The sequence below is a fragment of the Paroedura picta genome, chromosome 2 (genome assembly GCF_049243985.1).
Source record: "Paroedura picta isolate Pp20150507F chromosome 2, Ppicta_v3.0, whole genome shotgun sequence".
In the NCBI taxonomy this organism is placed as follows: Eukaryota; Metazoa; Chordata; class Lepidosauria; order Squamata; family Gekkonidae; genus Paroedura; species Paroedura picta.
Genome location: NC_135370.1, coordinates 102,247,450 through 102,263,404, shown reverse-complemented (window position 1 = coordinate 102,263,404; position 15,955 = coordinate 102,247,450). Strand labels below are relative to the sequence as shown.

The 15,955-nt window shown below is 42.3% G+C and overlaps 1 protein-coding gene across 3 annotated transcripts in view; it reads right to left on the bottom strand.

The window, feature by feature from the left end:
* WT1 (WT1 transcription factor) overlaps nt 1–15,955 on the bottom strand; it is a 60,989-nt gene that overhangs the window by 15,651 nt on the left and 29,383 nt on the right. For 2 of the 3 annotated variants that reach the window (XM_077321949.1, XM_077321948.1), the window contains exon 4: nt 15,030–15,107. The exons of the other annotated variant lie outside the window; for it this stretch is intronic. In XM_077321949.1, coding sequence (XP_077178064.1) covers nt 15,030–15,107 — 78 coding nt within the window. The remainder of the gene's footprint in view (nt 1–15,029; nt 15,108–15,955) is intronic. 3 annotated transcript variants of the gene reach the window in all.

Here is a 15,955-nt window from a genome sequence, read left to right as displayed (position 1 = left end):
TCATGACTCAAATATAACCAGATAGTACTGAGAAAGTGATGACATATACAAGAACAGCAGTGCTGTACCCCTAGGACAGGATAACAAATCAGTGTCCTTGCTATTTAACCTACATATCAGCTTGCAAGATGTACTATAGCTTAACCTTTAGTAATATCAACAAACAGGGAAACTTGAAATCAATGATCCCATTTTTGTTCAGTAGGAATTGTGCCCAAATACTCTTCTTTAAATTAAAAGCAGAAACGTTTGCATTTCATCACAGGTGATTTTTCCCTACACATAACAATATTTTGCAGAGAAATTAGATGCTTGCTTGTCTTGCATATTGAAATATTTGTTTTTAGTACAAGAGTGATTCTGCATGAAAACACAATACTCATGCTACTTTCTACTTGCAAATGTCTGGTTGTAAGCCACATGTTTGCAGCAAGCCTCCTCACAGGAGACCCCTCCCATGTTTTCCCTCTGCCTCATGGCTTTTTGCCTCCCAGTGTGGCAGCAAGGAAAAACAAATAGAATCCTCCCCCCATGTTCCTCAGCTTGTCAATCTCAGCAAGCCACCAATCAAAGCACAGCAGTTGTCTAGGGGGCTCAAACTTCCATCGCTACCCCAAGCCGCGAAATTAATTTTTTAAAGTGCATTTCTGTGTTGAAGTAATGCCACAATGTAAATGCATTTTTAATTTTTTAATTTTTTAAAAAAACACTTCCATATTGCTATGGAGAAATGTCGCAATAATGAAGCATTCCCTCCCCCCTTGGGGGGATTTGTGGTGTTTCAGATTTTATTTATGTTTGGGTAGAGTAATTGGACCCCAAAGAGTGATTGTGTGTAAACAGTAGGCTTAAAAACAAACAGCATGGATGACTAGCTGATAGGGAGAGAGCTGCAAAATCATGTGTCCCCCCCTCTTTCCTAATTCATTCCCCACTGGCAGAAAACACAAATGGAATTGTTTTGCCTGCCCAATCCCAAAAAGACCATGGACACGTTAGGGAACATTTTATGTTAATTTATGCAAAGTAGCTTTGCAGTCCCACAGCAATGCGGACCCTGCCATATAAAAAAAAATCTCAGAGCAGGAAATGGAGAGGGGAGGGGGGTGCGAGGGCAAGCAAAATGCTGCAAGGACTGTCGCAGGTTTCTCAAGGATTGCCCCTAGTTGATCCCTGATGTGACACGAGATAACAAGTGGCAAATCCAGACTGTTTCTGCATGAGAAATCTTCCCCTGGACAGGCTCTAGTTGTTGGCAGGTTTTAGAGCCCCCTCCATACCACATTATCTGCATCCCGAGGTCATCTCAAGGCAAATCTGGTCAAAACTCAATCCAGCCCCTGAACAGCCTCAGGATTCATTCATCTGCATGTGGAGGAAGCTCTAAAACCCACCAGCAAACAGAGGCTAGGGACAGATTCCTCATGCGGAATCAGTTCAAGAGTAAGCATTACAGTCTCTCAGAGGAACCAACACCCTTTCTTTGTAAGAATTAACCTAACTCTGGCCATGTCCAGACAAGTTATATGCTCAAGATTCCATGCTGTTTGGAAGCAGGGTATTTCCCCCTGTGTATGCACTGCATCTTAGTGTATATATACTCCTTCTGGTGCTTCCATAGCTTTTCTCTATGTCATTCTGGCAGCTATTCTCTCTCCTTGCTTCTGGAGGGCTTTTATTGTAGTGATTAGAGATTCCCAACCAGGAGTCCATGGGAGCTCCAGAGGGGGCCCACAGCTTTTCCCCTCCTTCCTTAACAGAGTTGGCCACAAGCTAGGGAAATGGCTGCCTCTGCTTGGAGGGCTCGATGAGTAGGCTGTGGGTGTAAAATCAAAGGGGAGGAGAGTCCGTTGTAAAATGGTATGGGGGGTCTGGACTGTCTTCTCATCTTCCTACATGAGGTACAGTCAGTGTAGTAGTAGTAAAGGTGGGTGGTTGGAGTGAAAGGAGCATGAAGGCATGACCAACTGGCATCACTTCCAGGAATCCTTGAATCCTGAACATTTATTTCAGAGTCTTCTTCATGTTCAAAAGACTGAAAAAAGCTGGATTAGAGCATCTGAGCAAAACATGTCTGAATCCCCATTCTACTATGGAACCTTGCCAGGTGACCTTAAAAAAGAAAGTCTTGAGCTCCTTCTTCTGCAGAGCTATAAAGGGAAAGGTATATCCTTGTAATCATTTTTTTTTAATGAGTTCAGAGAAACTGGTACACATCTTGTTATATTACTATAACAATATTGTGGTGCATTTTTAATGCAAAAGTCCTGATGACCACAAGTGGAATGGCCACAGGGAGAAGTGGGACAGGAAAAAGGCAGGAAAATCTGCCTCGTGGAAGCCCAATTGCTGCTGTGCTTCATCAGCAGCTGCACCAGCCATGTTGAATCCACACAAGCTCATCTCTGTGTGGACATTACCCGTGTTTCATGACTGGAAGAAGGCTAAGGTCCTAGAATCATAGAGTTTGAAGGAACCTCCAGAGTCATCTAATCCAACCCCCTGCACAATGCAGAAACCCACAAATACCCCCCATCCACCCACAGTGACCCCAGTTTCATGACCAAGTAATCACCACTACCACCACCAAAAATCTCCAGAATCCAGCCTGGCCTGGAGGAAATTCACCTACTATCCCACAGTGGTGATCAACAATTCCCTGGGTATACAAGGAAGGGCCACAAGAGATAAACACCGGCACATCCCTTCCTGCCCACCTACTCACAATCTGCCAAAGTTAATAAAATCAGCGTTTCTGTCAGATGACTATCTAGCCTCTGCTTAAACACTTCCAAAGAAGGATAACCCACCACCTCCTAAGGAAGCTTGTTCTACTGAGGAAATGCTCTGTCAAAAACTTCTTCCGGATGTTTAGCCAAAAATTCTTTTGAATTAATTTAAACCCATTGGTTGTGGTCCAACCCTCTGAGACAAAAGAAAACAACTCTGCTCCATCTTCTATGTGACAGCCCTTCAAGTATTTGAAGATGGTTATCATATCACCTCTTAGTCATCTTCTCTCCAGGCTAAATAGACCAACTCTCTCCACCTTTCCTCATACGACTTGGTCTCCTGTCCTAGGGTCCTGTACTGAATAAAAGCATGCTGAGAAGACAGTCCCTGACCACCTCACTCCGTGTTGCTCCTGTGGGCCACAAAGAGGCCCTATGGTTAAGTCCAGGTCCCTGAACTGCAGCCAAGTGACAAATGAGTGAGTGAAAGCCAGTCGAAGGTATAGGGACAATATATCTCTATTGCTAGCTCTAGGTTAGGAGAACCTGGAGACTTTGAGAGTAGAACTGGGAGTGGGTGGGATTTGAGATGGAGAGGAATCTCATCTCAATGTATAATGCAATGAAGACCACCCACCAAAGCAGCCATTTTCTCCAGAGGAACTGATCTCTGTCATCTGGAGATGAGTTATAATTCGAGTGGATCCCTAAGTCCACCTAGTGACTGGCATCCCTATGTTATGGGTATAAAAGGGGACACAACTCTGTAATGATTACAAATCAAGAGGTTTGGTTTGGCATATGGTGCTGAATCCAGCATCAGGTAACTCAGTAATAAAAGGCAGCTAAAGGCAGAGTAGATGCAGTGTGCCAGTAAACCTCTATTTATCCCAGGCAATCAGACCAGCGAGTCGCCTAATATTCTGAGGTCTGCCATCCTGGGCCCTGCCTCCCAGGCCCTCCCAGCTAATCTGGGGGAAAAGCTGAAGGTGACCCTGAAAACCATGCAGGCCCCTGGAAGAAAAGGCAGCAAGCTGTGAAAATAGGGGCCAGGGGGGAACAAAGGCCCTTCAGGTAAGTCAAGGATCTCAAATTCCAACATCAGCAAGCCGGCTGTGGCATCCACTGAAGGGGCCAGTGGCAGCCACACCACAGCGGCAAGTACAGCCATGAGGTGACGGCACCCCATGTGGAGCCCACTGAGAAGGAGGAGGCGGCGGCGCTAGGGAGCCCACCATGGCAGCAAGATCACCCATGAGCCACCGCCACTGCACACAGCGCCCACCGAAGATGATGAGGAGGACACGGCCCCAAACCAACCACATTGCCAAATTCGCCCACTAGGAGCCACTGTCACCTGAGGATGTGCCCAGCACTGCCCCATGGCATACACTGGAGGCCATGCCACCACCTCCGCTCCAGTACCTGCACTCACGGTGAACCCTAAGGTGGGCCGCCGCCAACACCAGCGATGCAACGGGCCTGCCACCAGCTAACTGGTACACCGGTAGCTGCCCGCAGCCCACACTTGCCCACCAGCACTGTGCCCGATATGACCCCACCCCACCACCTTCAGCTCTGGCAGGATGGCTGGGGAACCAGGAGACCTCTCCGTGCCTCCAGAAGCCTGTCTCTAGCCTCCCTTCATGCTGCTGGTGCCCGCTGCATTTAGACTGCAGTGCCCTTTATTTGTTGTTGTTAGGTGCGAAGTCGTGTCCGACCCATCGCGACCCCATGGACAATGATCCTCCAGGCCTTCCTGTCCTCTACCATTCCTCGAAGTCCATTTAAGTTTGCACCTACTGCTTCAGTGGCTCCATCCAGCCACCTCACTCTCTGTCGTCCCCTTCTTCTTTTGCCCTCAATCGCTCCCAGCATTAGGCTCTTTTCCAGGGAGTCCTTCCTTCTCATGAGGTGGCCAAAGTATTTGAGTTTCATCTTCAGGATCTGGCCTTCTAAGGAGCAGTGAGGGCTGATCTCCTCTAGGACTGACCAGTTTGTTCGCCTTGCAGTCCAAGGGACTCGCAAGAGTCTTCTCCAGCACCAGAGTTCAAAAGCCTCAATTCTTCTCGGCCTTCCTTATGGTCCAACTTTCATAGTCATATGTTGCAACTGGAAAGACCATAGCCTTGACTAAAGTGCGCTTGAATACTAATAAATAAATAAAACGCATTGTAATAGATAGGGAAAAGAACATCATAATGCACACGTTAGTATCAAAGATTATGATGGTAGTAATCATAATCTTAGGAGTTGGTTTCTACAAACTGTAACCTGGATGGATATGAACTGTTCAGAAAAAACAGAATAGATCGAAGAGGTGGAGGAGTGGCACTGTATGTGAGGAAAGGGCTTACCTGTCAGGAAATTCTAGTGAAGGAGAGCATATCTGCAGTGGAAAGCATCTGGGTGAAAATAAGCGAGGGGAAAACAAACAGTGTGGTGGTTGGTGTCTGCTACTGACCGCCTGACCAACGAGAGGATGTGGATGCTGCACTTTGTGAGCAGCTTGAGAAAATATCCAAACGGCAGGACCTTGTCATCATGGGTGACTTCAATTTCCCAGATGTGTGCTGGGAAACTAACTCTGCGAAGCGTCCTCAGTCATGCAAGTTTCTGACCTGCCTGGCTGACAATTTCATTTATCAAATGGTAGATGAACCCACAAGAGGTTCAGCCATACTGGACTTAATACTGACCAACAGGCAAGAGTTGGTGGATGAGGTGGGGACCCTAGGGGGAAGTGACCATGTCCTCATAGAATTCCTTTTGAGATGGGGAGCCAAGGAAGCTTGTAGCCAGACGCGGATGTTGGATTTTCGTAGGGCAAACTTTAATAAACTCAGAGACATGATGAGTGTCATACCATGGACGAGAATGCTGGAAGGGAAGGTAGCATGTGAAGGGTGGGCGCTACTCAAACAAGAGCTATTGCATGCTCAATCAATGACTATTCCAGAAATACGAAAACACTTCAGGAGCTCTAAGAAGCCTATTTGGATGAACAGAGAACTTCAAGAGGAACTAAGAAAGAAAAGGAAAATGTTCAGGAAATGGAGGGAAGGACAGAGCTCTAAAGAAGAGTACCTACAGGTTACTAGGCACTGTAGATCAATCATCAGAAAGGCCAAAGCTGAGAGTGAGCTAAGAATGGCCAGGGAAGCCCATTGTAACAAGAAAAGATTTTTCAGTTATGTGAGGAGCAAACGTAAAGTCAAGGAGGCAATAGGCCCACTGTTGGGTGCAGATGGACAAACTCTAACGAAAGATACAGAGAAAGCAGAAAGGCTTAGTGCCTATTTTACATCAGTTTTTTCCCACAGGTCAAAGTGTTTAGGCACATCTAGAGATGGCTGTAGCCAAGGATAGTGTCTGGGTGGCAGGTTAACATGGATAGAGAGGTTGTCGAGAGGCATTTAGCTGCACTGGATGAGTTCAAATCCCCTGGTCCAGATGAAATGCACCCAAGAGTACTCAAAGAACTTTCCAGAGAACTTGCACAGCCCTTGTCCATCATCTTCAGAACCTCTTTAAGGACTGGAGATGTCCCGGAGGACTGGAAAAGAGCAAACGTTATTCCGATCTTCAAAAAAGGGAGGAAGGATGACCCAGGAAACTACAGACCAGTGAGTCTGACCTCTGTTGTGGGGAAGATAATGGAGCAGATATTAAAGGGAGCAATCTGCAAACATCTGGAGGACAATTTGGTGATCCAAGGAAGTCAGCATGGATTTGTCTCCAACAGGTCCTGCCAGACCAACCTAGTTTCCTTTTTTGACCAAGTAACAGGTTTGCTGGATCGGGGAAATTCGGTTGATGTCATTTACTTGGATTTTAGTAAAGCTTTTGACAAGGTTCCCCATGATGTTCTGATGGATAAGTTGAAGGACTGCAATCTGGATTTTCAGATAGTTAGGTGGATAGGGAATTGGTTAGAGAACCGCACTCAAAGAGTTGTTGTCAATGGTGTTTCATCAGACTGGAGAGAGGTGAGTAGCGGGGTACCTCAGGGCTCGGTGCTCGGCCCGGTACTTTTTAACATATTTATTAATGATCTAGATGAGGGGGTGGAGGGACTACTCATCAAGTTTGCAGATGACACCAAATTGGGAGGACTGGCAAATACTCCGGAAGATAGAGACAGAGTTCAACGAGATCTGAACACAATGGAAAAATGGGCAAATGAGAACAAGATGCAATTTAATAAAGATAAGTGTAAAGTTCTGCATCTGGGTCAGAAAAATGAAAAGCATGCCTACTGGATGGGGGATACGCTTCTAGGTAGCACTGTGTGTGAACGAGACCTTGGGGTACTTGTGGATTGTAAACTAAACATGAGCAGGCAGTGTGATGCAGCGGTAAAAAAGGCAAATGCCATTTTGGGCTGTATCAACAGAGGCATCACATCAAAATCACAAGATGTCATAGTCCCATTGTATACGGCACTGGTCAGACCTGGTATGAAATCTCCAGTGCATAAACAGTCAATATGAGTGGGAAAGGTCATCACAAAAGAATATGACATTTATGTCAGACCATTATCTCATAAGAAATCCTTTACAGTAGTGATCCCCAACCTGTGGGCTGCGGACCACATGTGGTCCGTTGACTAATTGGAGGTGGGCTGCGAAGGACGCCTTCTCCCCCCCCCCCGGCCCTTTACCTCATCCCCCCTGGCCCTTTACAACACACTTTGGGTGTCATTGTCTCCCATTACTCCCAGATAGGACTATCTCGTTGCAGAGAAACAAGCTCAGAGTTCCCATTGATTTGTCATTGTCATGAGTTAAAATTTCCATGAAAATAAAATGTTCCTTATGTTCATTGTTGTGGCGTGTCTGTATCTTATTTTGAAGGGATGTTTAAACATTACCATAGCGATCAGAGAGCGTTAGGGCAGTTGTTGAGAGTAGAGGAGTAAACTACCCCCCCACCGGGCCTCAGTAAAATTGTCAAGTGTTGAGTGGTCCCCGGTGATAAAAAGGTTGGGGACCACTGCTTTACAGCATTCGTAATTCTATATTGAATTTTCCTTCTGGGTTGTATTAACCTCCCCCCTTTTTATTCCCTTTAAGAAAACAGAAAAAGCAAAAACTTAAAGGGAAAAAAGGATATACATGAAGTAAAGACAAAAAGATAATCACTTTGGTGGCTGATCCACACATAAGTTTCTGTAAACAGTTCAAAATATCTAATAATAACTCCATATGCAATTGCCATCTATATGTCATGAGTTCAAATATTGATAGGGTTCTAAGTTCCTCAATCCATTGATTTTTCAGAGTTAGGTTTTTGTCTTTGCAGTGTTGTAATATGAGTCTTTCAGCTATAGTACAGGCATGGAAGTTCCATTTTTGTTGAGGTTAGTCTCCAAGAGATGGGTAGATAGTTTAAAAGTACATAAGCATCTTCAAAAATCAATGAACATTCTAATACAAAATTACTGTGGATATTCCTTCCCAGAAAACCAAATGGCTGAACACATTCAAAGCATATGTTTATGGGATGTATCCTGTGAGTTACAACACCAACAATCAGAGACTCCTACCCTAAGTATCACTGTGTAAAACTACTTAGTGCTTACATGTCTAAAGCTTGGAAAGTCCTTTAAATCATAGCTTTTAATATATGAGGGAAATATTGATTAAATTATAGAGAAAGAGGACAATGACTATTCTGGCAAAAAAATAAAGAAGGTATGCATTTCAAAGTAAAAAAAGATGCCAACGTTAATTAAATAATTAAAGGAGGAAATATTTGAAACACTAAGTCCCTTATGAATTCTTTGTGAATAGTTTGTGTATTTTAAAGATGCAAATCTTAGGAAAGGCAGCTTATATTCATAGCAACTGAAATTGAAGGCCCTGTGTATTGTAACGATCTCAGCTACAGAAGACAGATAATTTTTTGGCTCATATTACCAGTGATGAGTCTATGTCTAGCTCTAATTTTCCACAGATTCTCTATACTTGGCCTACATAAAAACATTTAAATTAATTTTAACAAAGATCATTTATCTCAATCTCATTGTCTCTTTGCCATTTTTACCAAAGCTTTCCAGGTCATATAACTGCTAACAATCCGCACTCATAGAAAACCATTTATATTTTTCATTACAGTTTTTATATTTCTATTTAATTCAGGATTCTTTCACTTCACTCATATCCCCAAAGAATAATGTCTCCCTTGCCTTAATAATCTGGATTTCAGTTGAAGTTGATGTAATTCTTCATTTTGCAGGATATTTTCTCCAGAAAAGACAAAATATTGTCTAGTATTATGAGTGATATATTTCAGAAATTGACCATCCAAAAGGGATAGCCATGTTACTCTGTAGCAGCAAAATAAAACAGGAGTCCAGTGGCAACTTAAAGAGTAACTACATTTGTTTCAGCATAAGATTTTCTTAGAGCCTCTTGTGGTGCAGAGTGGTAAGGCAGCAGACATGCAGTCTGAAAGCTCTGCCCATGAGGCTGGGAGTTCAATCCCAGCAGCTGGCTAAAGGTTGACTCAGCCTTCCATCCTTCCGAGGTCGGTAACGTGAGTACTCAGCTTGCTGGGGGGTAATGACTGGGGAAGGCATTGGCAAACCACCCCGTATTGAGTCTGCCATGAAAACGCTGGAGGGTGTCACCTCAAGGGTCAGACATGACCCGGTGCTTGCACAGGGGATTCCTTTACCTTTAAGCATTTCTAAGATGGCTGAATCTGTTGAAGTTAGCTCTGAGTCATGAAAGCTTATACCAGAATTTATTTATTTTAGTCCTTATGGTATCACTTACCATGAGTTCAAAGGGGAACATAAAGGAATTTGAAGGAAAATCAGAAATCGTGTCTAAACAGCCAGCAGAGTATTGGAATGAGGAAAGACAAATTTATGTATAAATTGTTGCATTTCTCCTGTTTCCTTTCTCTAAAAAGGTTGGCCTCATTCAGCACAGTTTCACTGCTTTTATTTTAATACAATTTGTATAATGCTTAACTATATATAAATGGAGCTCAAAATTCCTAAAGATAGGCTGCAAGTTTATTATATAGCTCTGTAGCTTGAGAATCCTGTAATCTGATGGAGGTATGTACTATGAATTCCCTTTTGTGTCCTATCTAGAAAAGATATTAAATACTTCTATAAAGTCTTAGGAACCAGATTTAAATTCTTATGATAAGGTTGTATGAATATATAACAGCTTTAGTTTGCAGAGTCTATACTCATTAGTATCAGGTTGTTAATTAGGCTGATAGTAAAGTATTTTACATGAGCCTCTTGTGGCGCAGAGTGGTAAGGCAGCAACATGCTGTCTGAAGCTGCCTGTCCATGAGGTTGGGAGTTCGATCCCAGCAGCCGGCTCAAGGTTGACTCAGCCTTCCATCCTTCCGAGGTCGGTAAAATGAGTACCCAGCTTGCTGGGGGTAAACGGTAATGACTGGGGAAGGCACTGGCAAACCACCCCGTATTGAGTCTGCCAAGAAAATGCTAGAGAGCATCACCCCAAGGATCAGACATGACCGGGTGCTTGCACAGGGGATACCTTTACCTTTAAAGTATTTTACATTTTTTTCAAAAAAAAATTCTACCTCTAGTCACGTTTCAGTTTTTCAGTCATCTTAGCACAATTTACATGTCACAGGTTCCAAACTGTGAGTGATGTTTTTATATTTATGTTGCATCACTTTGAATCTATTATGTAGTTTCACTTTGAATGTACACAGTGTCACAGTTCACTTTTGAAGCTCAAATGATATAGAAGTAAATTGGTTCCTGGTCAAAAGTAAAAGAGAATAAAAAGATAGACAAGAAACATAGACAGAATATTTGTAATGCTATGAGCCCCAAAGACTTACCGTGGGGGCAGTTTGCTGCAATGGGGATTGGGAGCCAGGAAGGACCTGGCAGGCAGGAGCCGGGACTCCTGTCCCCGGCATCCCCTGAGGCAGCGCAAGCTGCAACGCGATGGCACAAGCAGCGCCGACGTAGCAGGGGGAGGGGCCGAGCCATTGCATCCTTCTAAAGGACAGGAGGCTCATCCTCTTTCCCCTTCCCAATGCCATGTTTCTTCATGCCAAAGAAACTATGTTGTCAGCGTCCTGATTAAGGCAACCAATATCACCCTACAAAGCAAATATGTCTGGTTATATGTTTTTATTGAATTATATATATAATTTATTTTATATGTTTTTAATGTTGATATTTGATAGCTTCTGGCCTGGTGACCCTGTTTAGTTGGAAAGGCAAGAGAGAAGCAAACAAATTTAAAACTATACAAAAAATATATGGATATATACACCATTCAATATGTATGCATAAATATACATATACTATTGTTAGTCTCCCCTTAATTGATACCAACAGAACAGACTGGCCATCATGGCCACCAGAAAAAAGTCCCAATGAGGGACTTCAGGGAACATTAACACCTCACTTTATCACCCAGCAAGGGAACGGTTGCTGCTTGTAGGGCAGAGCAGCAAGCCAACAAACATTATTTGGTGCAAGGTGAATGAGTCCCACTCCACATGCAGGAAGTAGTAGCCAGCAGCCCCTGCCTTGCACAACACAGGGAGAAGCCAGGGCCTTCATGAGCCAGCATATCCTACACCAGGGCTGAATCTGCACTTACTTTGTTTATTCTGTTGTGGATCCTGCTGTGGATCCTGAACTTGCATCTTCTTCCCCCCCCCCCCCCATTGAAACAGAAAAGTGTTCTGCACGTGTTTAGGGAAGCTCAGAAGGGGAGGGGGGAGCTAAGTACAGCAGGAGCCTCTTTATTTCTTTTCTTGAACGAGAGGGGGGGAAAGACTGGAGACAGCAGAGGAGGGAGAAAAAACCCAAGAGGCAAATCTGTACTGAGAGAAGTTTAGTCTTCTGGAGCTTCTGCTGAGAAAACTTAGGGCTTCTCCTTTAAGGCAAGTTAGGGCTTTCCCTTTAAGCCTGGAAACCAGGAACTGACATTCTGTCCAATCATGGCTTCTCTACCACGGAGTTCAGGAACAAATTCGAAACTAGCAGAGCTTCGCATGCTTTCTCATGCTTTCTCAATCTGATTCTTCAAATATTGAGGGTTATATCCACTCTAGGATATTACAGGATAAAGGTAGGGTCACTCTGGATCAATCATGCTTGTTGCAGAGGGAAAATTTAAATCAGACAAAATCAAAATGTAAATCACATTCAGTGGAGATGGCAGGGACTGAATCAACCTGGGATTGGAATAAAAGCTCCATGCAGATTCAGCCCTGGTAAGACTGTCACAGGTCACTGCCATCACAAACTGGCAGCTGCTGCCTGAATAATAATTGAGCTGTCTAGTGAAGGAAGCAATACATGGCTGAGTCCATAGCTCACCTTTCACTGCTTCCTCCTCTCCTTCCCACCTGCCATCTGTCTCCCTTTTATTTGTCTCCCCATATTCAGCTATATTTGTTTCTTCCCAAAGGGAACCCAAAGCAGCTTACATCATTCTCCTCACAAAAAGTCTGAGGGGCAAATTTGGCTGAGAATATGCAACAGATCCAAGGTCATCCAATCAACTTCCACAGCAGAGTGATAATTTGAACCTAAATCTTCCAAGTCCTAGTCTGACACTTTAATCCAGGTTTTTTATCCAGGGTTTTATGAAACACTGGGGTTTCTTCACAGCTCTGGATAGGTTTCCCTCATGTCTGGGAGTTGAATAATTTTAATGTTTTTAAATTTATTAAACATTTATTGGGTGATATGACCATATAGGGTCATGTTGATTTGGCCCTCCTTCCAAAATGGCCAATGATGGGCCTGGAGGGAGTGAGAAGGGGGAAAATCCTGGGTGGGTATGTACACAGCGATGCTTCCCAAACATATTTTGGAAGATTGTGCTACTTCCAGGGTTTCTTGAAGCCTGAAGAGTGTTTCAGGGGTTTCTCAATGGTAAAAAAGTTGAGAAAGGCTGCTCTAGCTGTTGATGAACTGTAGCAAATAGATGGACCTAAGAAATGTTGTGTATGTGGATCTGCAGAGGACTGAGTTTGAGATCCAAGGCAGGAGCCAGGCAGATGCAAAACCAGCCAATGCACTGCAAGGATACCCGGCTGCAGGCTCCAATCAGTTTTAACTAATCATATTTGATCCAGCCAATCATGTGCAGCTGCAGGTGATTCTTTTGTCTGTTTTGTGTATATAAGTTGGGGTTTTCTCAAGAGAAGGGAGGTTAGTCTTGATGTCACCTGCTACAGCAGGGGTAGTCAAACTGCGGCTCTCCAGATGTCCATGGACTACAATTCCCAGAAGCCCCTGCCAGCATTCGCTGGCAGGGGCTTCTGGGAATTGTAGTCCATGGACATCTGGAGGGCCGCAGTTTGACTACCCCTGTGCTACAGTAATCAAGAGCTGTTCATTTGCCCAGTAGCCTGGTGTTTTTCCTTGAACCCATAGTTTTAGCAGGTAATTCATGCAAATCATTTTGTCCAGTTGTTGCTGCCAGACCTGGTCCTAATGAGTCCTCAGTTAAAGGCCAAAACAACCCTAAAAAGGACTAACCTTCTGCCTTTTACTTACAGAAACCAAGAATTGAAGGCCAGCAATATTGTTGTGGTTGCCTGACATTCATTTCTTAGTTACAGCTGATGCTTCTAGTTTTAGGGGTTTTAAACCATCATCACCACAATGTTTTTTTGCTTATTTCCTCTTTTAGATTTCAGATTTTTCTGCAAACATGGGGGATTTTTCAGGTTTGTAGAAAAGTGTCTTTTCTAGTCACATATCCTGTCTCTGGATTTCCATACCCACAGGTCTGCCCATTTTAAGACTTAGATACATTGATGATATGATATATACTAGTTTAATGTTCATATTTTGGTAGTTGGGATGTTATTTTACATTAAAACAACTGTGTTATATAGATATCTCTAGTGTAATGAATGAATGAAAGAATACATTTCTAATATACCTTGCATTTCTAATATACCTATAGAGAATCAATATTGACATATTCCTTAACTCGTTAAGGAGATTTCAAACAGTTTTCAAATCAATAAACTGCTGCCTAATACTTAGCATCTTATTTATAAAGAAACCTTTTTTAAACTTGCAAAGTCTTAAGGTTCAGATTTATCTAAATATAGCCTGTATTAAATTCAATTTTCTATCTGTTTTCCAACCCTGTTCATGTTTCAGGAAAGAAAAAAGAACACAGTAGCAGCCCTATATCCTGTATGCAGCCCATCAGATATCTTCAGTATGTGACCATTTCAAGAAGGACTTCCTGCTTCCAGGGTGACAGGAAACCAGTATTGTGCAAAAAGTGATCATTCTGGAACCCACTCCCGACATGTGGGTGGATAACAGTCCTTTGAGGAGAGGAAGCTAAGGAAAATGGGAGGGACACCGGAAAGGCTAAAGATGTCAGACCTATATAAATGCAAGGCAATAGAAGGAAATGTGAGCTAGAGAGATGATAATGAAATTAGAAGATTAGAATAAGAAAGGTATAAAGAAGGGGGACCTGCAAGGTATAAAGTGGTCAATGTCAGAACCGCTGGACATATGTCCCAAAACTCCTTGTGGGGAGCCATTCATGGCTATTTGTTAAACAAGGTGATACTGTCCACTGAAGGGCAGCATTCTTATTTTTCTGGATGTACTGCTTTCTACATCTAGCAACTATTTAGCAACTATTAAAAATTAAAATTCTGAACACAGAGAGGGGCTGAGGAGGCAGAATTCTGTGATTTAGGTCAGTCTACAATACAACTCAACAAATTGGAAAAGGTATAGGGGGCATGTCCAAAAGCAGCAATATGCATAGGACATCTTTCTTTAAAAGAAAATTGTTTTGCTTTTTGCTTCGCTTAAAATTATCCCAAAAACGAACAAGCAAACTGCACCATCAATTTCAGTGGGTCTATGCTATCATCAAGGCATTTGGAATGATGTAAATAAATGGCCACTTGAAATCAATGGTATGGCACAAGGATAAAGCTAAAGTATGATACTTTAAAATGTCTATAACGGCAGCATACTTCTTCAAAATTGCAAAATGGATGTAATATAAACTCAGACAGTTGACCTAAAAAGAAATTAGTATCAAATCAGAAAAAGGTTCTCCCTTTTGCCTTTTAACTGCTTAACATAGAAAATTGAACAGATCTTGGTTTTAGTTTATCATTATTGATTCTGATTACAAACTCTATTTTTCACAGTTAAACTTTTGTATGTGCAGGGAAATATTCATATGCTAAGAAGTTTAATAAATTCTCTTATTCCATTGGAAATAAAAAATAAATTACGGAGTTAAACTGAATTTAAAAACAAACAAACCTTACCCCTTAAGTGTAGATCCCAAGTTCATTTGATTCCATGTCATGCATTCAAGCTGTGAAGTCATTTGGTATAAATTGTCACTGTTGTGAAAATATTTAAAGTTAGAACTAAAGTTATGCGACCAAGTTCAAGTCAACAGATATAAACCAGAAATGTATTTAAATAACTTATTTACCTATTTGCAAGTCTGAATTTAAAATTGGGAGGGAATGAAAAATATTTAATAGAGGAAAATGTAACAGAATAGCTTAGAGTTGTTGGCAAATTATTATTCTATACAATTTAGTTATATGGAGGTCCATCTTATTGCTTATGGGGAAAGAAATGTCACTCTTTAGTGAAAACTGCACATTATAATAGGGTTAGTGACCTTAAAAAGCTATAGGGCTAAGTAATTAATAGAACTGCTACTTATAGAAATTTGAAATAAAGAAAAAATATTGAGAATTTGACTGTAAAACTGGACTCTGGCACTAAGTTATTGTTATAAATTCAGTTATGAGCAAGCTTTGAATTCTGTTTTCTGAAGTTGGCCCTCTAATGTTTATTTTCTGTTATTGTTTAAAATTCTCAGCTTGATTAGTATTAAACCTACATTTTAAAAAAGACAACAAAACAACCTTCAAAAAGCAGAACAATGAGATGCAAAAAAGGCAAAAACAATATATACAATTAACATTCTTACCAAAAACAAAAAAATAATAATCCTCATTCCCTTCTGATCCCTCATCAAACCCCACATCCTTCATTAAACTGTAGCTCCTCCAGGCCAATTCCTAACCTCTACGGAAACTAAACCTACAGTATTTGCTGGCGTATAAGACTACTTTTTTCCACAGAAAAGCATGCCTCCAAATGGGAGGGTCGTCCTATACGCCAGGTGCACTTCAGTTGGGAAAGACATAGCTACCCATAGTGGCCCATAGTA